This window comes from Penicillium argentinense (genome assembly GCF_028826775.1).
Source record: "Penicillium argentinense strain IBT 30761 chromosome Unknown utg000011l_segment0_segment0, whole genome shotgun sequence".
Taxonomy (NCBI): Eukaryota; Fungi; Ascomycota; class Eurotiomycetes; order Eurotiales; family Aspergillaceae; genus Penicillium; species Penicillium argentinense.
In genome coordinates, this window is record NW_026622670.1 from 952,017 (window position 1) to 973,771 (window position 21,755).

At 51.7% G+C, this 21,755-nt stretch overlaps 10 protein-coding genes across 10 annotated transcripts; 4 read left to right on the forward strand and 6 right to left on the reverse strand.

The window, feature by feature from the left end:
- Positions 1-154: 154 nt before the first annotated feature.
- Positions 155-1,470, reverse strand: N7532_011362 (uncharacterized protein; the record flags this gene model as incomplete). Its single annotated transcript, XM_056623853.1, has 3 exons — positions 155-499; positions 579-790; positions 1,287-1,470. The coding sequence occupies 3 exons, from the start codon at positions 1,468-1,470 to the stop codon at positions 155-157; spliced, it is 741 nt and encodes a 246-aa protein (XP_056468841.1).
- A 1,473-nt stretch (positions 1,471-2,943) lies between these two features.
- Positions 2,944-3,878, forward strand: N7532_011363 (uncharacterized protein; the record flags this gene model as incomplete). The annotated part of the gene is made up of 3 exons (XM_056623854.1): positions 2,944-3,320; positions 3,614-3,692; positions 3,864-3,878. 3 exons carry the CDS (start codon positions 2,944-2,946, stop codon positions 3,876-3,878), a joined length of 471 nt encoding a protein of 156 aa, XP_056468842.1.
- A 595-nt stretch (positions 3,879-4,473) lies between these two features.
- bfr1 (putative nuclear segregation protein (Bfr1)) lies at positions 4,474-6,168 on the reverse strand (the record flags this gene model as incomplete). Its single annotated transcript, XM_056623855.1, has 3 exons — positions 4,474-4,680; positions 4,747-5,904; positions 6,052-6,168. 3 exons carry the CDS (start codon positions 6,166-6,168, stop codon positions 4,474-4,476), a joined length of 1,482 nt encoding a protein of 493 aa, XP_056468843.1.
- Positions 6,169-6,461: 293 nt separating this feature from the next.
- On the forward strand, positions 6,462-7,427 carry N7532_011365 (DNA-directed RNA polymerase core subunit RPB5; the record flags this gene model as incomplete). The annotated part of the gene is made up of 3 exons (XM_056623856.1): positions 6,462-6,560; positions 6,665-6,747; positions 6,902-7,427. 3 exons carry the CDS (start codon positions 6,462-6,464, stop codon positions 7,425-7,427), a joined length of 708 nt encoding a protein of 235 aa, XP_056468844.1.
- A 756-nt stretch (positions 7,428-8,183) lies between these two features.
- Positions 8,184-9,861, reverse strand: N7532_011366 (putative integral membrane protein Pth11-like; the record flags this gene model as incomplete). The annotated part of the gene is made up of 2 exons (XM_056623857.1): positions 8,184-9,441; positions 9,506-9,861. 2 exons carry the CDS (start codon positions 9,859-9,861, stop codon positions 8,184-8,186), a joined length of 1,614 nt encoding a protein of 537 aa, XP_056468845.1.
- Positions 9,862-12,308: 2,447 nt separating this feature from the next.
- On the forward strand, positions 12,309-13,551 carry N7532_011367 (Amino acid transporter transmembrane; the record flags this gene model as incomplete). Its single annotated transcript, XM_056623858.1, has 4 exons — positions 12,309-12,323; positions 12,362-12,857; positions 12,916-13,070; positions 13,345-13,551. 4 exons carry the CDS (start codon positions 12,309-12,311, stop codon positions 13,549-13,551), a joined length of 873 nt encoding a protein of 290 aa, XP_056468846.1.
- A 438-nt stretch (positions 13,552-13,989) lies between these two features.
- On the reverse strand, positions 13,990-14,986 carry N7532_011368 (uncharacterized protein; the record flags this gene model as incomplete). Its single annotated transcript, XM_056623859.1, has 3 exons — positions 13,990-14,055; positions 14,109-14,625; positions 14,691-14,986. Coding segments are annotated over 3 exons (879 nt in total), but the record flags the coding sequence as incomplete, so codon positions are not given.
- Positions 14,987-15,868: 882 nt separating this feature from the next.
- On the reverse strand, positions 15,869-16,963 carry N7532_011369 (ketopantoate reductase family protein; the record flags this gene model as incomplete). The annotated part of the gene is made up of 2 exons (XM_056623860.1): positions 15,869-16,707; positions 16,756-16,963. The coding sequence occupies 2 exons, from the start codon at positions 16,961-16,963 to the stop codon at positions 15,869-15,871; spliced, it is 1,047 nt and encodes a 348-aa protein (XP_056468848.1).
- Positions 16,964-17,630: 667 nt separating this feature from the next.
- N7532_011370 (putative flavin-containing amine oxidase) lies at positions 17,631-19,507 on the reverse strand (the record flags this gene model as incomplete). Its single annotated transcript, XM_056623861.1, has 2 exons — positions 17,631-18,698; positions 18,764-19,507. 2 exons carry the CDS (start codon positions 19,505-19,507, stop codon positions 17,631-17,633), a joined length of 1,812 nt encoding a protein of 603 aa, XP_056468849.1.
- Positions 19,508-20,221: 714 nt separating this feature from the next.
- N7532_011371 (Aldehyde/histidinol dehydrogenase) lies at positions 20,222-20,535 on the forward strand (the record flags this gene model as incomplete). Its single annotated transcript, XM_056623862.1, has 2 exons — positions 20,222-20,285; positions 20,387-20,535. The coding sequence occupies 2 exons, from the start codon at positions 20,222-20,224 to the stop codon at positions 20,533-20,535; spliced, it is 213 nt and encodes a 70-aa protein (XP_056468850.1).
- Between the last annotated feature and the right edge of the window lie 1,220 nt (positions 20,536-21,755).

Consider the following 21,755-nt stretch of genomic DNA (forward strand, 5'->3'; position numbering starts at 1 on the left):
CACCAGAGCCAGATCCCAGTCGTTCCAAATCCCCTCGGCCAGAACGCATGCTGTCCCAGCTTCAGGAAAGGTCATGTGTATCGAAGCGATCGCGATTCTCTCCTCAATGAAGTTTGAGTTAGATTACGGAGTCATCGTGTCAACAGCCGGTCCTTTAGAAGAGGATGTCCAAGCAGCAGCAGCATGCCAAAGCAGCCATAATACCGGCACAGATGCCACCGGCGCCGGATCCGCCGCCGCTGTGGTGGCCTCGCTGCTGGTACTGCTGGGGCGGATACCCTTGCTGCTGAGGATATTGCATCGGACCCTGTCCGTAGTAACCACCCTGTTGTTGCGGGTATCCGTAGCCTTGCTGGGGACCATAGGGCTGCTGGTAGTAACCGCCCTGGGGCTGTGGGCTACTGTAGTAATCCTGCGCCGCGCCAGGACTCGGACTCGATGCGTTCTGGTGGAAGTTGCCGGAATAGGCCGGGGCCTGGTAGGAAGGGGGTGGACTGGTCTGTGAAGGTGTTAGCAGAGGACTGGTGCCCGAAGGAATGGTATAGAGCAGATTTGGGGGCTAGCGTGGGTGCACGAACCGGCTTGTTGTAGGACATCTTCGAGCCTTGTGGAGGTGGATCCGTCGGTTGATTGCGATAATCTGCGGGTTGAGGAGGATGTGGGATGTTGCGGATGAGGATAGTAGTGCGCTGGGTCGGTGTCAGATGAAGGAGAAGAAAAGTCTGCGCGACGAGAAAGACGCTGGGGAGAAGCCAAGCCGGACCAAGAAGATCCAATACGAATGCGATGGCTTTGGTATAAATTCAGTCGACGACGCGCGGTTCCCACTCCTGCGGAGAGTGGCGCAGCGGGGGGCTGAGTCATCGGGCCGAGGTGTTCTGCACACCATCCATGGATCACTAGGTAGACACATTTTGACGGCGACGATTTTTTTATTCATTTTGTGCCTATGCAGGAGTCATGGCCTGGTGGTGGCAATGCAGTGAATCATCACCTCTGTGGCTGAGCATGGCTATCGCATACTGCGTACAAAAACTCGCTCATAGCACTCAGACGGCTAAATACAGAGAGAATAAATACTTAGCCTGCCGTATAAAAGGCAGCAACATCAGAGAATCGATGAATAATATTCGTATGAGACCATAATTCTGGCCGAATGATATTTTCTGGGCTACCTTTTCAGCTAAGATGCACCCAAACAGCTACACCACGGTCATATCATTCCTCACATGCCTTTATAGCATCCTTGTACTCCCCAGCCTTACACTAAAAAGTGTAGGCAATACCATCATTGCACTGGATATACGATTTTGGGCTATCCGAATTCGCATAGATGCATTCAATAGCCTCACCACTAGAACCCATGCAGCCTTGGGACTCTTGGGCCTCGGTACAGCTAACGGCAGAGTTGATAACTCCGTCAGATGGCAGAATAGCTCCTTCTAGCTCCTCCTCAGGGACTTCGGTCATATCACTGCACGTCGAAGAGCTTGGCCAGTCACAAGCCTTCTCATTGTTATTCTACAATACATCAGTGCAAGTTTGAAGTGTCGGTTTTGCTGTTTCCTCGTCCTCGTTGAGTTTGCATTGTATGTACTTTGTGCAGTCACTCGAGTACAGGTAGCGTCTTCATGTTAAGCCCTCACATTTCGTTGCTTGGTCTCTTGCTTGTGGGTACCTAAATGTCGACTGTTGTGCTTCTGGCTCAGACAATGGCTACAGCAAGCGGAAGGAAGTGAGGGAGATGCATGGCTTGTTCAACGGTTAGCCATGCGTAAGCACAAGTATGGGCACGAAGGGGAGGGAGATAACTCACTGCCAAGTGAGATTTTGACGATGTTTGAAATAAGACATCTTGCGGGGCGAGCGGCTTGCTAAATATATCCAGGAAAAATGCCTTGGCCGTGCCTGATATTCTTGGGGCTGAATTCTGAGGTTGCAACAGCTGCAGATCGTGGAACTTTTCATTTCACATTGACCTCGCGTAAGTAAACCTGAATAGGTCCAAGAGCCCACTTGAATATCCACATCGGCAGTATGATGGAGAATATGCAGCGGTGGCACTCGATAGTCCATGGATCGTCCGATTCGATGGTCAGAGCGATCGATCGGCGGCTGCCGATCACGTTCGAGAATTCAGCTGCGGAGAACCTCGACGTCTCGTGGTTGTGACAGTATCCACTTATAGTTGGCTGTACCGACATGACTCCAGGGACATAAGCCACCCATGGGAACAGCACAAGTGAACTTGAAGGTTGCTGAGCAGACTCCGGTGAGCGTTGATTGGAGGCTCAGGCTGCTGAGCCGCCGGTTGCCCAGCCAACCATGCGAACTGAGTCGAGCCAATGGGACGCAGGAAACCTACAACTTGAGCCTCATTTCACTACAAGTAAAGACGTACATTGGTACTGTTCGTAGAAAGGCACCCTGCTATTTAGGTACAACCACTATAATCTTTTACCGATAGTTAGGACCAATATTGGCGAGAGCTGCAAATAGCGAAAACAAGCATTCACTGCCTAAGGGTACCTGAGGGTAGCGAAATTGTTTCACTATGTGTGAAGTCGAATGATTCCATTCAAAGATATTCGATACCTTCAGTTTCGTTCAAGGCTGGATACTAGTAGAGTGTCAACTTTCCTGGGGAAATCATGGTTGCTAGGACACGCAATTAATCCTGTTGCAAGCTGGCACAAGATGTTCGTCGACATGTGCTTCCAGGTATCGCATCTTTTGATAGAGAGCAACGATTCACTGCAGCTGAACTCGCTTCTCTCAATTCCCATTTCTTCCTCTCATTTCCATCAATATTGCACGTGCTCATTCCGAACCACAGGCCAGCGATAATGAATGTACTCATTTCAACATAAGTCGTCCTTGCCTCTAACAACATTTTTACCTCCTCAACCAGTCCGATCAAGATCATCAAATCCTCAACACACCATGCCTGACGCAGATAGTCCCCCGTCTGAGCCATCAGCTCTCGAACCTCTTACCCCCGATCAACGACAGCTTTATCTAGAGCTTCTCCAGCACTGCGAGTCGCTCTTCGAGTCGCCCGAGCTCCGCGGTGGAACTCCGTCTCCAGCGACATCGCCCGACAGCACATGCTCCGATATCTCGCGCCCCGACACGCCAAGTCGAGTCAATCCACGCTCCATCGCCCCACGCCCTGCCACCCCCGAGCAGCCACTCGCCGACAAATTCCCTCATATCCCAGGCCTTCCTAAGCTCCCAACACCAATGCCGGTCAAAGCGGAGAGTGGTGCCAGCTCGGAGCGAGACTCATTCTATCCGAAGGAGGAGGACCAGAAGCTTCAGTATGCATGGATCATGCACGTGACGGGCATAGTCGGACTTGAGACTCATGAATACAGGTCCAAATGGATTTGTCGCTGCCCCGACCACCAATATGACCGTCGATACAATGTCTTCCCACGAACTGGTCCAATTGTGAGACACTACAATTCCCTGATCACAGAGCCTCTCGTACTGATCATTCACCATTTTAGGCAATTCCTCGCTGTGCTTTGCTATGCCCACTGTGCGAATACCGACCGTAAGTAGCGTTGATCAAAATGGAGAAATCACATTAGCTAACAATGTTTTACAGGAAGATCGATCCGGGAGCCAACTCTGAACAGGTTGGCATGGGAGTTCGAATTCGCTCGCATATCAAGCTTTATCACTGCGTGAGTACAACGCATATCATGGGGGGCCCGCTATGTACTGAGACTTGATAACATCGCCAGGGGAGGGAACCGTTCTGGGGACTATACGTGGTTCCGGGAACGAAGACCCATGCTTGGTTGTGAGTAATTCCTTGTCTTGTAGAATTTATCTTCTGCTAACTTGGGGGATAGTGCCCATCAAGGTGATGTGGATTCGAAGAGCGACGTGGCGGAGTGAACTGTGGATATTAATGGCGTTCCGGTTAAATTGGCGGTCATGGTCTTTCAGTATTGACTCGAATACGAGGGTTTGGCCCTTTTCTTTCTCCGGCGCATGAATTTCCCGACACCTTCAATGGCTCACGATAAACAAACGTTTGAATGAAAGTACGGTGGCTATGTAATGGCTCGGTAAATCTCTCTATGGCCCACGTATAGTTGACAGAGCAAAGCCAGGTACAAATATGCGGAAATGATTTCAAGCGAGTAAATTCAAAAGCAAGGTCTTGCCTAATCCGGAAATCGAAGCATACTCCTCCCAATTGCTAGTATGCGCCTCCACAGATGTAGTCTGGTCACCAGAATTGAGATATTGATTTAGACTTTTGGGATCACCGTCCATGTACCCTAGGGTATGCAACTCAGATTAAATGTACATGTGCTAGATAAATAGTGAAGGCAGAAAGTGAGAAGGCTAGGCAAATGCTACGCTGCACAGGTTGTTATGTATGGTAGGAAAGTCAAATTCCGTCACTTTCCGTTCACATATTTTAGGAGGAAAAAAATCACCGACGCCCGCCATCTAGGCGGCGTCCTCCAACGACGACTTCTTCAGCTCGTCGGCCGCATCGGCCGCACCGTCCTTCTCCTGGGCGAGCTCGGCCCCGGCGGTCGGAGCGCCATTGGCCTTCGCGGGCTTCTTGCCCGCGTCGGTAGCGCGGCCAGAGGCGTCGATCTTCGCCTCCTCTTCCTCAAGGCGGGTGATCTCCGCCTTGGCCTTCTGGATGTTCTGAGTGGGGGAGGGATGTTAAAGACTGCTGAGAATGGCGAGAGGAAATGAAGGGTTGTAACTTACCTCCTCCGTCTTGGAGGCCTGGTTCTTCTTCCACTCGCCGATCTTGGCGGCGAGCTTCTCAACCACGGCGGGAACATCCGACTGGTTCATAGGAGGATCGATCTTCACCTTGGCGAAGTCCTCGATGATGCCAACGTTCATGTTGAATTTGGTCTCCGTAGCGGCGGCACCACCCTTCTTGCCCTTCTTGCCCTTCTTGGTAGCGGCCGGGGCGAAGTAGTCCTCGTCTTCCTTCTTGACGACCTTCATGCCCTTGATACCGGAGTCGTCAACGGTACGGCCAACACCAGCACGGAAGTTGGCGCCTTCCTGCTTCTTGTCATCAAGGCCAAGGGAAGTAAAGTTGTAGGCGGGGTCGAAGTGGCGGATCAGACCCTGAGCAGTGAGGATCTCGTCGGCGTAAGCGGGGGCAGAAGCCTCCTCGAGTTTCTTGTCGGCAACCTTCTTGCGCTTCTCGCGCTCGTAGGCATCACGCTCGGCCTGCTGGCGTTCACGGCGCACACGCCAGGCCTCATCTTCGTACTGCTTGTAGGCACGGCGGGCACTGAAGTGGTTGTCCTTGATAGTCTTGATAGCGAGGTACTTCTCCTGCTTCTCGTTGCGCAGCTTGGTGCGCTCATCGCGGAGGGAGTTGAGGTTCTTGTAAACGCCGTCCTGCTCGGCCTTGATGGCATCGAGCTCCTTCTGGATCACAGAGTAGCGGTCGCTGAGGGCCTTGGCCTCGGGGTTGTCGAGGGTCTTACGGACCTCGGAAATCTGAGCCTTCAGGTCGTTGATGCCCTTCTGGGAGTCCTCCAAAGCGGCGAAGCCCTTGCGCTGCTTGCGCATGGTCGAGATGTCGGAGAGAGCCTTGCGCTCATCAACGAGGCGGAGGGTACCAGAGTCGACTTGCTTTTCAAGGCGGGAGATTTCACGGTCGATCTCGTCGACATTCTTGAAGGCCATCTTGCCGCGGGAGTTGTTCTGCTCCGCAATGCGGGCCTTAAGGGTGGATTCGAGGGCGTTGATCTTCTCCTGGATGCTGGTGCGGGAGGACTTGAAGCCGGACTGTTTCTGGCGGATGGAGGCCAATTCGGTGCGGAGCTCCTGCTGCTTCTTGGAAACAGGGCTGTCCTTGTTGTTCGGGGTGGCATTTTGGATCTTGGTCACGATTTCGTTCTATTTGCGCGGACTTAGTCACAGATCGTCGAAGACTTGAGACGTGGTCGTCCACGTCGTCGAGCCCGAGGAAGTCGACCGGCAGTCGCCAGGGCCGCATCCATGATGCGAGCCCGCAATTGGGGCCGAGAGAGAAGTGAAACTTACCAGCTTCTCCTGGACAGCAGTATGCTCCTTCTCGGCCTCAGCGAGGCTCTTCTTGTAGGCGTCCTCATCGGGCTTGGTGGGCTTAACCCGGGGCTCCACGGGGGCGTCGGTAGCCATTGCAAAAAATAATTGCGCAAGGAAATGAAAGGGTGGGAGGGGAGAAAGAAGAAGAGAAAGCGCCCAAGAGGGGAAAGGGGAGATGGGGAAATGTTTCGAATAATAAAAACGGTTCGAGAGGTTTCTCCGCTTTCCCAAACGTGGTGGTGGCCTGGCAGAATGTTCCCGCCGATTTTTCGGTATTCACTACTGCTCCCGCATTTCACTGCTCCTCCCACCGGCACCGCCCTATAACTTGTTGGAATTCCCTTCTCGCCGTCTCCCTTTCGCAACCTCCTGCATCCGAATCAATCATGGACGGCGATATCGCGGCGCACAGCCAGGAGGCGGAGAAGGAGACCACTCGGCTTTGGCGCACCTTCCGAACCGTCTATGAGATGCTCGCGGACCGAGTGAGTTTTTCAATCCCCAGTTTAACCCCGACTAAAATTCTTGTCTGCTTGGCAGGTAGTTCCTCTTTCGCAACTGTGACTGACAAATATGTGCGTGCTTCTAGGGCTATGAGGTGTCCGAGGAGGAGCTGACAATCTCTCTGGATGTCTTTCGCATGAAATACTCCGACCCGATGGGATATCCTGAGTGCGCATTCCCCGAGCTCCCTAAGCTTCCCATCTCTTTTCCTTGAGCATAATTAGCGTGAAACGCGATGCGCGACGCTCGCCAATCCTCCAATGGCCTGATCACCCATGTTGAAAATAAATATTACCCAAGCTTACACATGTCTCCGCTACAGTCGCAGCAAGATGAAAATCCAGGCCCGGCCCACCGAGGACATGAAGGTCAAGTACACGCCACTGCCCAGCAAGTCGAACCCGAACCCCCAAGCGGACTGCGGCACCATCTATGTCGACTTCTGCCCCGACGCCTCGGGCGTCGGTACCAAGCAGGTGCGCCAATTCAACCACATCGTCGACGAGAGCAACTTTCACACCGGTGTCTTTATCACACAAACCCCCATCTCCCCCTCCGCCGTCCGTCTCCTCTCCAGTGTCCCCGGCCGCTTCTGCGAGCACTTCCAAGAACAGGATTTGCTAGTCAACATCACCCGCCACGAGCTCGTCCCTAAGCACGTCCTGCTCAGCCCCGAGGAGAAGAGCCGCCTGCTTGAGCGTTATCGACTCAAGGAGTCGCAGCTGCCGCGCATGCAGGTTTCCGACCCCGTGTCGCGTTACCTGGGTCTGCGCCGGGGTCAGGTTGTGAAGATTATCCGCAAGTCCGAGACCGCTGGTCGCTACGCCTCTTACCGCTGGGTGATCTGAGAAGGCACGATGATTCATTTTACGAGCAGCACGCGGTGCCATTATGCCCGTACGCTTGACGTTCTCTTTCTCTTCGTCCATGTCCGAAAACACACATCGATAAAACTGATTGGGGTCGGAGGGAACCCATACCCCACTGCGCATTAAGTCCTTTCCGATGCGCTTCTTTGTTTCTCGCACCCGACTGCTCTGGGCGCAGGCAGCACCTCCGTGAGGGGGAGAGATAATGGGCCCGGATCAGGACACGGAGTTTTCTTTTTTCTTTGCCTGCCCATCAAACACAAAACGAAAAAAGCAATTCCCATTCTTGTTGTGGGCAGCGTGGCGTACAGGCGGAGTTTCATTAGTCTACGAGGAGAAAGAAATCTGTGCGACTTTTACCAAAGATAATCTAGGTTGCTCTGTTGTGTTTGCGGATCCAGCTTGAAATGCATATATCAATACTTATGTTCCTGGTTATCTCATATTACGGAAATGTACAGTGTCAAACGGTAAAGACATCCTGCGCCAGGGTGAGCATCTAAATCTCACCCGCCTTGGTGAAGGCCGCCGAATAGTTCGTGAACACCTCCAACGCCAGCGCTAAACAAATTAGGGGAAAGTACAGGTTCGGAATGATGGGGCACAATAGGGGTATGAAGGCATGAAATAATACAAGAATCGTAGAAGCCAAAACGCTGATAGTCTTAGATAGACGCAGATGAGTTGCCAAAGGTTCTCGTATTCGGTCATGTCAAGGGTATTAGGTGACATGGGTCAGGAGAGGGGAGGGGGGTGCGAGGGGGCGTGTCTCGATATTAGTCCGCTGACATCGCGCAGTTCAACGCCGATATCAAGAGAGACGTCGGGGGAGACTCGGTAAGGGGGGAGGGTATGTGTTATGGAACTCGACCCCGCTGGCGAGGTGGAAGCTCTCGGTAGAGCCGAACGAGTTGTGCGAGGTGCTATGACACCAAGATCTTCCAGGAAAGCGCGGCTCCCACGACGATGTCGCTGCATTTCTATGCCGTTAGAGGAAGGGTTGGTGGCGACAACGGTGTGTGGACGGACGCGAGGATCGGGCTGTACATCGGCGTCTTCGTGGTTCAGCAAGCCGCCGACATCGAAGAAAGAGACAGCACGTGATGAAAGTGTTGATGGTGATGTTGGAGTTCTCTCGCGCGGTGACTGGTTGGTTTGTATGTACTCGCGTGGGCTAACTTTGATGTCGAGACTGTCTGTCGTCGAGGCGTGATCGTCTGACGGTCGGCCCTGGTGGAAGGACCAAGATGGGTCAAGAGGTCCTGTGCGAGCGACAAGGAGAGGGACGGGAGGAACGGGGACCGGAAATGCCCCTGATGGAACTGACGAGTATAGCTTGGGATCAAGTCTGATGCCGAGGTCTGCGGCGAGATCACGATCACTGCCCCATTGATGCTGCATGACGGTGTTGCGACGGACATTACTGGTATCCATGCTTTCGCTAACGGAGGCAGATCCTTGGTCACGTTTGTACTTGAGCTTCTTGACGCCGCGATCGCGAACGAATGAGCCAATCACAAGCATGTTGGAGACGGCCGTCGCAGCGAGGATCTCGAATGATGCGATCAGGGAGCGATACTGTTGTGAGCCGGAATGCTCGATGACGGACGGCACGCGGTAGCAGGTGATGGCGACGAGAATGAGGGAGAGGCAGAAAAGCACGGCAAGAGCAAGCTTGCGTTTGAGAGGAATGTGTGCCATCATGATAATTGGGACAGGGAAGGCAATGAGAAGAAGATCTGTAATGACATCGCATGTACCCATTGTGATGAGGTTGGCATATCCGCTGCGACATCTGGGACCAGGGTCGGGAATGACCTGCCAGTAATTCTCGAAAGGCTGGCATTCCGCCAGCGTCGCAATGATGACGGCGATGAGGGTCGATACGAGGAAGAAATGGATAAAGCGGAGGAATATGGCGATGGACCGACGCCAGACCATTCCGGTGACACGCTTCAGGAATTCGCAGACGGTGAGTTTCGCTGTCCAGATGCTGCCGATGTGTGAGTAACAGGATTCATGGTACTGATTGGTGGCGGTCGGGAGAGTTGTCTCACAAGATGGCATAGAAGATTCGAGCCGCAAGTACCAATTTACTTCCCATTTGCCTTCTCGAGATTTCCTCCGTTGTCAGATGGCCCAATTGGCTGTTGTTGGTGCCCCAGATCAAGACAAAATGCACCAGCACCATCCGAATGGTCAGTGGGATCACGCTAATCATCATGATCTTGTCTTCGGGAAAAAACCTCTCGATGCGGACATATCGGCCACAGAGGCGGACGATGATGATGGCCAGCGAGAAAGCCGTGGCCCACCAGCTCATCATCAACGTTGGATTGATCTGGTCGCGCGACTCGTATTCGGGCAGGATCTGGGGGTACAGGCCTCGCGAGGCCGTGGTAGATGTTGCCATGAGCCCACGTTGGACCACCTCCGCAGAGGGGCGTGAAATCGTCGAGAAATCCAGTTCTCCGCAAGAGGCTGGTGATGCTGTCGCGCGGTTTACATGTCGCACGTGAGGCTGGCAAGTGTGGGGGAGGGTCCTCTGGGCGATCGGGGGGAGCCGCTAACACCCAGCAACTACGGTCGTAGTAGTGATCGTCGTAGCGATGGGGTCGGGGTATACTGAAGATTGGAAGAAGCGGGATCGCGATGAATGCTAGGATGGTGTTTCCCGGAGTTCACTTTCAGGGAAACTCGGAGAGAGGGGAAGATGGGGCATCCTTGGAGCAGCCCTGGATCGGTCGGTCTCGGAGGCTACATAAGAGCCACGGCGAGGGCGAACAAGGATCCGAAAGTCAGAAAGCTCAGTGATAACGGCGGGCCCGCCAGTCGGGGCAGAGCCAGTGACAATGGGCCCGCTAATCTGCGGCGCGTTGCTGGACCCGCTGGCGTTCGCCAGAGTCGATTTGACCAGCCGCCAGGTGCGACGGAGCAGCCTCTTCATCACACCAAAGCTGACACCCCATTGCAAAGACGACAGACCGCGATGTATCACGCCTCATTCGATTAGCGGTGACGGGTGCGGGCCACCGGAGTCCGGAAGCTTTGGCCTTCGCTTGGGGATGTCGAGCAATCAGGGGACCGTCTCGAGGACGCCGAGGATCTTGCCATCGCGGTGTTATTGGCCACCGGTGGGCGGCCCGGGTCTTAGGGGGGTTGCGAGGTCAGATTGAAGTGTGCGGGAGGCGAAGTCAATACCTGCAGTCCCATACATTCCCTCGAAGACGGGAGGAAACGGCAAATCCTGACGACTCCACGTGGGCGGCGTCCTCCTGGGACGCGGTCTGTGGTCGTTACCCCTCGGTACGCCCTACCCCAGACTCCCAGAGCAGAGGATGAGAGTATCTTGTATACTTTTCGCGCAAACAGGACAGCACATGTGGTCCCCTGCCTGAGGATCACTGATAGCGCCCACCCCCATCACTTACATCGCGCAACACTCTACCCACCCTATGCCATTCTAGTACAGTTCGAGCCACTGCAACCTCGATATATACTGTTATTCCTTCGACACGCCATGCACCCTTGGCGTTGCTGTGGGAGCGTACGTCCTATCGTACCTAATCTCCACATGGACGAAGGTACCTCGGGGTGGGCCCGTTGCAGGCCTGAATTGTCAGGCCTGCAACTTGCCTCTCTGCAAGGTGCGTTCCGACTTCTTCCTGGAGGCGTTCTTTCTCCAAAGCATGTCGTGCATACATCGGTGCAGTCCTTTGATTCCTTGCTGCCTTCCTTGTCTTCTCCGCCACTCCCACTGATTTCGCAGGTGTCTTCATTGTTGTCGCCATCCATTCAACGACATCCAGATCATCTTGTCGATATTCTTTCGACGTCTGAATGCTCTGATCGTTCATTTGTTTGCAACAATGGTGTTGAAATCAGACAACTTTATCCGTACAGAAAAGGTTTGACGATTTTGAGATAATATCCCTACTCTGTCAAGAGTTGAAGAAAAGGGTCCGAAGGCGTCAAAGTGAGGCTTTGGATTAGCCACCTTGCTGGAAAGTATGCTAAAATTCCAAGGAATAACTGGGTTGATGAGGATGAGCGATTTATCAGAAATGCTCTAGCTTAAACTCTGCATCATCGCCTGGTTTTTAAGGTTGTTTGGCAGCTCATCTCATGAAATCGAGTAGCTGCAACCGAGACCAAGCATTCGATCGGCCTGCGGAGGATGAATAGAATCAAGGGCGGTGCTTGGCCAAATACAGGACAAACTCTTCGAGTGTTTTCTGAGGTTCTGTCATGATTTCAAAGTTCGCAATTGTTACATCCATGCCGGTCGTGATGTATTCGGTGTCTGCGTGGAAATATGTCATGACAAGAACACATTGCTGCGCTTTCCCTAGGTAGGGCCTATCATACAACACATTATTTTGAAAATCCAAAATGCACCTCATACATTAGATGCTCTCTCTGGTGCAGTCAAGGTGCTGTACCAAAAGACATGGGTTTTGGAACCAAGCCGAGATCCCTTCTTCTATTTTCGTTTAATCCTTTCCCAAATGTACTATTTGCCAGGATCAAAGATATCGGGATAGCCTTCTTCATCCGTAGGACCTCCGAGTCACATGGGAGCATTCCGAAACGAGGCAGATTAACGGAACGGGTTAGCAGCTCGAAGGATAAGCTTCATTCCTGGAATCCGTCCTGATTGGCCAGAATCGCCACAGTGAACCATGGGAAAAGTATTGATGCGTCTCTTTGCCTGCAATATGGCAGCTTAAACGTCGACCTCCCTTTGCAAGTTGAGATACTATAACTCTATCATCGCAATCCGCGTTCAGATTGTTTTGCGGGGATGGCGGATAAGCCACCCAGTCTGGAGAAGGCTATAAGCCTCTGCATTCCATTCCAATGGTCCTTGATTCCGTACGAGGAGCCAGATTCTAAGAATATTAAAACTCAAGTCTCGATTTCTCGATCAATATGGACAAAAAGACGACGAAAGTCTCGACAGAGATGGGTATCACAAAGAGACTCCTGCACAGTTTACAAATGTCCAAGCCGGAGACTTGAAAGGTAGCTCTGCCTATGATGCCGTGTTTGGCGAGCTCACGCAAGACGGGCCTAAGTATCGCAGTGTGATTCATCTGACCCTTTCCTTGGTACTTTCTGGGAAACGTGGGCTTGACAACTGTATGTCAGGTTGGGTGGCTGGGCACCACTGCCTTGATGCTCAAGACCCAGATCGGCCTGGACTTTCTATCACTTCCGTTTTTCATACGCTAATGGTGGTGCCAGGGTCCATTCTACTCTGTGTGGTGACAGAAATAGCAATCTGGACCAGTTACGTGGTCGGCATCTTCAACCTGAAGCACCAGGAGGTGTACGGCATAGATGATGCAGCGGGGTTGATGTTTGGAAGACCTGGACGGGAGCTGTATGAAGCTATCTTCTGGCTTTGTAAGTGATTCCGCTCATACACACTGTCTTTGAGAGACATCATAGTAATCTCTGAAAGATTGGATATTCAATGGCGGTTCCGGCATCCTGGGTATATCGATTGGCCTGAACGCAGTCTCAGACCATGCTGCCTGCATCGCTGTCTTTGTCGTTGTATCTGCCATAATTGGATTCAGCTTTGGCAGTATTCGCACTCTAGCCCGGATGACCTGGGTAGCATGAATTGGTCTGACCTGCATTCTCTCAGCTGGTCGGTACATACTCAGCCCCTACCTCTAGCATCCATACCATATACTAATACACCGCTCCAGTCTTCATTGTGACTATTGCTGTTGGCGCGTAAGGCGGACCGTCAATTGCTCCACCAGGATGGTCCTCAGACTACAAGATCACAAACAATCCCTCCTTTGCAAAGGCAATTCCAGTCTTTAATGGTCTCGTTTCTCTAATTGGCGCTCTTTGGGATTTACTTTGGCTTACCAGTTAGCTGGTTGCATGTGGTTTTACGACAACTGGAAATCGACTGACAGAATTGGATATGGGTTATCTGGCATGCTGGAACGTTCTCTTGATTGTTGTTGGAATGCTTTTGACCGTCGGTGGCACTTACGGCTCAATTATTTCGATCATCAACTCCCTCAAGGCTGGGGGAGCTACGGGGCCCTTGGCATGTGCAGACAATTCCAGCTCTTAGTTACTATTTATCGAGAGAAAATACCATTGCTTAATCAAGGACTAGAATTGTTTTTCAAAGACAAATACAAGGCTCATCTACTATCGCATAGTGTGAATTATAGCCCGACAGGGTATGCTGAAACCACTATTAGTTACGTCCACCGACGTCCACCGACGTACAGTTACAAATCACTAAATGACCTTCGAAAATCTTCACAATTAGTCTTTCCCATTTCGGCTCAACACAAGTTCGCACTCGTTTTGGTTATTTACTGTTCATTAGAAAAGGCACTATATGACTTCGTTGTTTCAGCAGGAAGCATCCTTTGACCTATTCGAGTGGGCCACACAGAGCGTTAAGTATAGATATTGCGAAGGAAACCTGTTAATGAGAGTCGGTAACAAGGACACAATCGGAGACTAATCCCCTACTACCAGTATTCTACTCCCCCTTACACAATTCCCCGTTAGACTTCCATATTTCATACTCGAAATCTGGCTGAAATTCGGTGTAAAGTACTTCCTAGAAATATGCTATAAGTTTGCATTCTGAGGGAAATCAAACAGAAAACTTACAGGGTCGGCATTCGACTCAGCGGTAAGTTTAGCTGCCTTCTCACTGATAAAGTTCTTCTTAAGTCCAGTAGCTTCAACCACGAGCTGAACCTCACAGGTGCGCTCAAGACAAGTGAAGAGGAACGCAGCCTCATCAACAGTCCCGCCAGTAGTCAGAAGACCATGGTTCTGTAGGAACATCACCTTACCCTTATCTCCAAGGGCCTCCACAATCCTTTGCCCTTCTTCAGCGCCGAGGACAACACCACCAAAGTCATTGTATACCGCCTGGGTGCCGTAGAAGTTACAAGAATCTTGGTTGATGATATCAACTGGCCGACCAAATGTCGCCCAGGCCTTTCCGGCAGGCGAGTGCATATGGCATGCAGCGTTGACGTCGGGACGCGCACGGTGAATAGCGCTGTGGATGATGAATCCAGCAGCGTTGATGGCAACCTTGTTGCCACCGATAACCTGGCCTTCTTCGTTGATATGCACCATGTCACTTGCTTTCAGCATGCCGAAGTGCTTTCCCATACTTCGTCAATATTAGTTATATGCCTCTTCTTGGTCTTTCCTCGAACCTTGGATTATTGAACTTACGGATTAATCCAGAATGTGTTCGTATCAATATTATCGCGAACACTGATGTGTCCACTTGTTCCTTCTGTGAATCCCTTCCTAGCGAACACTCTAAATGCACCAGCCATGTGCTCGAGCTGCCATTGTCGCTTCTTGTAAGGGTCGCTTATTTTGGGAATCCCTGGGAATAGGTAGCCACCTGTGGCAACGGCAAGGGCCTGGGGGGCTTGCTCGACAGTATTCTCGTCGACGGCTTCGAGAGACTGTTTCGTTGCCTCAGGCTGGCATTCAACGGTTTGAGAGGCACAGGGGGACATGGTTCATCGTAATCTCTGTATCAATACTGTGATGGAGAGGTTGCTGTCGGGGTGTCTTGAGATCGAAGATCATTTATTTGTGGTCAATTTGAAAATGTTCGGACGGCGATTATCAGATCAGACCATCACACCACACTCAGAAACAATTATCGAAGCCAGTTAAAAGTGCGTAAATAGCGAAATTCGACTATTTCAAATGAAGGGCGTTCGGTAATCTGGAAAGGCAAGCGTCTGGAGTCTGGTCTCGCTCGATGATGCCGCTTCTCTTGTGCTCGCTTCTTTTTCCCTCTTCTGAAAATTAAAAGACAGTCATGATCGACGGAAGTTAGCATGTCGTCAGCCTGTATCAGCAATACCATAATGGAAAAGGTCCCTATCCAGACGGAGGGGTATCAGGGCTACGAGTCTTGGAGGAAAGACAAACCGAGAGCTGTGGGGAAAGCTATGCTAGGCAGAAGGCGCCGCTTCCTCTTCCCCGCAATGAGAATGAGTACACACTGCCCTGGTCGCTAGTAGATATAGTAGATGCAACCTCCTGAAATAACGTGTGATTGAGTCGGCCTCTACTGAGTTTGGGAAAGCAACATTACTACTTGATATGTCGATCTCGGTGCCATAAACCATCAATAGAACCAGGACTTAGGGGGTTTGGACTTGTCTCTTGAATACATTGCGCAGGCTCGACTTATCCGCTCAGACTCTATCAGAGTATACTGATGAGCAGCGCTGGGTATACCCCCTTTCTCTTCATTATATTTTGTACTGCTTGAAGTATTCGAGTGTCTTGTCTCCGCCACTACCATATCAAATTGCCAGATTTATTGCAAAACTTATGGGAAATCGTATGTTGCCAAGAAGAATTTAGAAAGTACGCCGGCTTCTCTACTCCCATGGGTTCCCAGGCTCAAATGCGGGCTTCCATATTCCCTTTTCCGCCTTAATCTTCGCCTGCAACCCCTTCATAATAGCATAAACAATCTTCAGCGTCGGAGCAGGAACGCCTGCCTTTTCCGCCTCGCGTATTGGCTCGCCAACAAGGTTCTCAATCTCCATAAGATTTCTCTTTTCAAAGTCCTGGCACATACTCGGCTTGAATCCCGTATCATTTGGATCCTGGTGTGTGACTGCATACATCAAATCGGGCTGGAGCGTAACTCCATTTGCTGCAGCAATAGCCCGAACCTCCTCGACGATAGGTACAATCAAGTCGTCGATGATATGACGACTCATTTTCATGGTTGGAACATCCATACTCAAGATGGAGGCGACCGGATTCATCGAACCATTGTATGCGATTTTGCGCCACCGCACCTTGTCGACTTCCGGTACATAAAGGACATCAAGCTTGCCGTCCGGGTTGTACATTTGCACGTATCGCTTTGCTGCCCCTTCCGCCACCTCCATCGGGACTTGGGGGTTTGCGAAAGCCCCAATCTTCTGACAATCATCATCATCGTGGTATATTTTTGCGAGAGCAGTTTCAGTCGCGCCAGTGTATGCGACACTGCTAATCAGGGGGTTGGTGGGGAAGCGCGGGATGAGAGGCTTCTCGATGTTAATGCCGTTTTGAGAAAGGACGATGGCGGTCCTTTCGGGCGTCACGGCGGGGGCAATGAGGTCTTCGACCGTGGGAGGTACATCGGGGATATTTTTGGTTGTCACGATGATGTAGTCGAAGGATGGGACATCGCCCTTGGATACGTCGGGGACGGCATTTACAACTGTAGCAGAGTTAGCGGAAATCGAATAATGCACACATGGGAACGCACTGGCTGTTGGCTTCCAGGCCTTGACCTGGCCGTATTGAACCGAGTCGATATCAATGCCATTCTCGACGGCGGCGGTATAGTTTGAGCGCATCACAGCTGTCACCTTGGCCTGGCCACCCTTCTCCAAGGAGTAGGCCGAGACTGTGCCGATACCGCCCGTACCGACGACCAGGACCCTGGCCTTTTCCATGCTGGACTGTGAATCCATGTTTGACTGTGAGTGACGCGATGGAAATGAGGGTTAGGCGGACAGGTGATGGTTGAAATTCAATTTCGGCCGGCGAGGCAGTTCATATAGCTCTACACATATAGCTCTACCGATCTCGCTGGAAGCTCTCGAGGATACCTGCCTCTCCAGTACGAAACGCTCGGGAGCTCTCAGCGTAGCCGAGGTGATCGATCTCGGTGATTAGGTATGCCCCGCCATGCACGTCCAGAGGGACGACTGGACTGATCCACTTTCGCTCTCTGATTCCTCGTCGGAATTGACTGCCCTCTGCGGACTAGGGCCGGCCTGCCGTAGCCTTATCGCCGTCCCACTACCCCATCTCCGATCCCCCGACTTGTTGGAGTGCGCCGTCCAAGAACATAGTGGAGCGAAGTCAGAGTGCGACCAGTGCTGATCAGTGTCGTAAAATATGTGATGCGATATAGTCAATAAGGGCCAACGCAATTGAGATTACTAGTTTCGTGACTTAGGAAGAGAATGCAAATCTGGAACCTACATCTTTGTATGAGTCTGGGTCAAGTAGTCCTGTGGAAATGTAATCCAGTAGCGATCTTTATTCTTGCTATCTACACCTCAAATTGGCAACACTTTTGTATCCGATGTCTAGCTTGTAACATTATTGCAAAATTTTCAAACTTCAATAAAATCAAAGTCGGGCAGTGATGGGCGCCTGGAGGTCCTTAACAACCTCCGCAGCCGCTCGCTCACCACTACGAACCGCCCCCTCCATATAGCCTTTCCACTCCCCAGCAGTCTCTGTACCAGCAAAGTGCAAGTTTCCAACCGGCGAACGGAGGCCATCACCACCGAGAGTATCAAGAATACCCGGTGGTAGAGTAGTGCAAGGACAACCCAGGCCCGCGTACTCGTCGTGAACCCACTCATGGGCAGTCATCCTCAAGAACTGCTCTTCCACGTTTGCGACACCGTAGAGCTTGCTAATTTGCTTTAGAAGAGCTTTCTCACGCCCGGGTGTCGACAAGGTGGCCCAGGCACGACCAGATTCACCACCCATAAAACAGGTTAGAACGTACTTATTATCCTGGGGGATGCAACTATCCCGGATAACGCCTGCCGGGCCGATGAATGAATTGGCCAGACCGCAGAATCCGCGTTCAACCCAGAAAGGGGATTTAAATTCCATCATAGCCTTGGTATAGTATCCATAGTAGAGTGATTCAGTCCATGCCCGCTTAGCAGGAGGAAGTGGCGGGTAGAACGAAATGTTCTTGAGAGCTGGACCAGGGACGGTCGTGATCACCTTGGCTGCAGAATAGACAATGCCACCAGCCTGGACCTTAATGGACCGATCCTGCTCTTGCACGATTGACTGGACTGGACTGTCGAGATGGAGGACTCCCTCCGGGAGAGACGAGGCAAGACCCTTGGATAGAGTCTGCGTTCCTCCGCGGACCCGAAGATACTGACCACCATCTTTGCGGTCTGATCGCATGTTGAGAAGGCCACCACCAGACTTGCAGTAATTCAGGAAATAAAGTGCGGAGATTTCGGAAGGCTCAACACCCAGCATCGCGCGTGTCCACACAGTTGCAGTGCCCATTGCTGCTTCGCTGGCCCCTCGGGAACGGATATAGGCTTCGAAGGTCAGGGCGTCAAGACAGGTGTTCTGGGGGCGCCAAGTATCCAGCTCCTGGCATTCAGCCTCACACATGTCCCGAATTTCTGTAACATTCTTCCGTGTCGCTTCATCGAACTAGTCATCGCAAATGCAGTCAGTATCTACCTAGAATACTTTGGAGAGTACAGGCAAGCACTTACATTCGGCACCTCACCATATCCGAACGAGGAAACTTCCCCATCGTAGTTCTCCAGAATCGCTTTTCCCTGGGTGTTTTGCACGATGATCTCAGCGCCATACCGCTTTGCAATTGTCCAGATTCTGCTCTGATTTGTGTCGTTGATCCACGCAGCACCGACATCGATGACACCCCTTCCGTCAGAGGTTTGCTGGCTCCACGTCTTTCCACCAACACGATCTCGAGCCTCCAGTATAACACATGAAAGACCCGATCGAATTACTTCGAGTGCCGCAGAAAGTCCGGCAAGTCCAGCCCCTATGATCACAACATCAGCACTTTCTGTCGCGGCAGGGAAGGCTGGAGGAATCGGAGGTCGTTCGGGAAGGGCGATGATGGCGTCGATCTCAATCAGCCAGTCGGGGACTGCTAGCTTGGGCACGGGGATGAGGGTCTGGGCCGGTCGGTGCTCTCCATAAAACCGTTGGATTGGACGCACATGCTTGCGGTTCTTGGCATCATAGTCGACGATGTAGACGTTGAGCTTGGCGATGTCTTTAATGTTGGCCCCGGCAGCGATAATCAGCTTACGCAGGTTGAAAAGACAGAGGTGAATCTGAGACTCATAGTCCTTGGGGACATGTCCTTCCTTGGTGTTTCCAGGCTGACCGGAGATGTGGAGAACCTTTCCGCTGGAGATCGTTGCTGGTCCGTGGTAGAGGCCGTAGGTGTGGGATAGGTTCACAGTCTCGATGGTTTTTGGCATTCTGTGACAGCTAATTTGATCTCGCAAGACAGAGAGGAGGCAATTGCAATTTGGTCCGAAGGCTGGGGCGGAGTATATGCGGCTTCCAAGGGCTGTTTTTATATAAGTGGATGCATGTCTGTCTGCTACTTTGGCCTGGCGTACCAATTGGCCCATTGGCCGCTGACATGCCTGGACTGTCTATCGTGGTTCGATGTAGATCCTACAGTCGAGTCTGAATGAGCTGCTGTTCTCCACCTGCTCCAAGCGGGGCTCGAAGTACCCTGAGGGAGGTGGATGCTAATGTTGGGTAAGGTCCACTGTCGTCGGGTGGGGTTGCTCCCGCTCAGCCTTTCCTCGCAGCCGACAACCCCCTCCGAGTGAGCGACAGCCCCAGCGGGCATATCTCCGCCATTGCCTTCCCGAAGCTCCTGCATCCGTCTGACAACACTCGCTTTATCTCTCCAGAACCAGAATGATACTGTGGACCCGAGGATCATGCCCGCAGTCACCTACCTGGCGGGGACACATTCCACTCCTCTGCAGCGACGCAGCTGAAGTCATCTGGAAAATACCAGCAATGGAGGATCGTGATTCATTGCTGCGATGATTGGCTTGAAACATGCTCGTCGAAAAGAAAATTGTTTATAATAACGGCGGTCCAGATCTAGCCTACCGAGGATCGGAACAAGTACCATGATAGGATTTCTATTCTGATAAGGCAGATTCAACACAATGGCCTCCTCAGTACCAAAGCTCAGCGACCAGTCACTCTTTGCCAACAAGAACTATATCGAGGGTCAATGGTTTAACTCGTCATCTGGCAAGGAGTTCAAAGTCTAAGGTAAGAGGCATATACAGCCATCTGTAATTCACATACCAACCTACCTCCTGTTTTAGATCCTGCTAGTGGTGCTCTAATCGGATCAAGCCCAGAATCCGGTACGCAAGATGCAAAGACAGCGATTCGCCAGGCAGGTCGTGCGCTTCCTGCCTGGCGCTCGCGCACTGGACAGGACCAGTCGCGGAATTCTGTGACGATAGTATGAGTTGGTGATAGATAACAAGGAGGACTTGGCCACATTGATTACATGGGGAAATGGGAAGACAGGACCTGACACTAGAAGGGAAGTCCTCTTTGCTGCCAGCTTTCTCAAATGGTTTGCTAAAGAAGCTCCTCGTGCCTATGGAGATGTAATTCCTCACAGCCAGCCTGGTTTCCAAGTGTCCGTCCTCACAGCGCCCATCGGCGTTGTGTTGGCCTCATTACACCGTATGTAACAGCTATGGGCTCCTCTATTCTCTGTTTAAGCGATCTGAATACTCAGGTGGAACTTTCCCGCCGCGATGATCACTCTCTAGCTCGGTCCTGCTCTTGCAGTAGGCTGTACGGCGGTCGTCAAAACAGCAGGCGAGAACCCCATTCACATCCAATGCTCTCTTGATTTTCGGAGAAAGAGTAGATATCCCTAAGGGAGCCGTCAACAGTATCTCCGCCCTGGAGAATACCGCCGAGATCGGTCAAGCGCTGTCCACCTGACACTGTTCGCAAGATCTCCTTCACGGGCCCAAATCGTGTCGGAAAAATTCTGATGAATCACTCCAGCAACACACTCAAGAAACTCAGCCTCGAACTGGGTGGGAATGCCCTTTCATTGTCTTTGATGACGCAGACCTTGATCTTGCGGTTGTAGGTGCAATTGCAAGCAAGGTTAAGTCGTCGGGACAGACGTGTGTCTGTTCTAATCGTATTTTTGTGCAAAAGAGAATTTACAATAAGTTTGTTCGAAATATCAAGACTATCGTGGCTGGATTCCGAGCAGGGCCTGGGTTTGACATCATCACGCCTCACGGTCCACTTGTCACTGCTGCCGCTGCCGCTGCCGATCCTGTCGAGGGCCTAATTCCAGATGCCGTAAAGTCGTGAGCTACAATTGAGGCCGGAGGGAGGACGCAACAACATTGGTATGTCATGCTTTGACGCGATATCCAAAACCTTTGATAACCTACAAGTATCCGCGTGGCTGCTAACCCTACAATTGATGATATAGGCTCGGATTTTATCGAGCCCACAAATCTAACAAACGTCACCTCCAGCATCCGAATAATGCAAGAGGAGGATCTTCGGTCCCATAGCACCGACATTTTCCTTTGATACCGAAAAATAAGCCATCAACATCGCCAACTATTGCGACGTGGGACTTGCTTGCATCTTATATCTTTATGCAGGATGTCGATCGTGCCTCCCGGGTGAAAAGCGGCTTTTTTG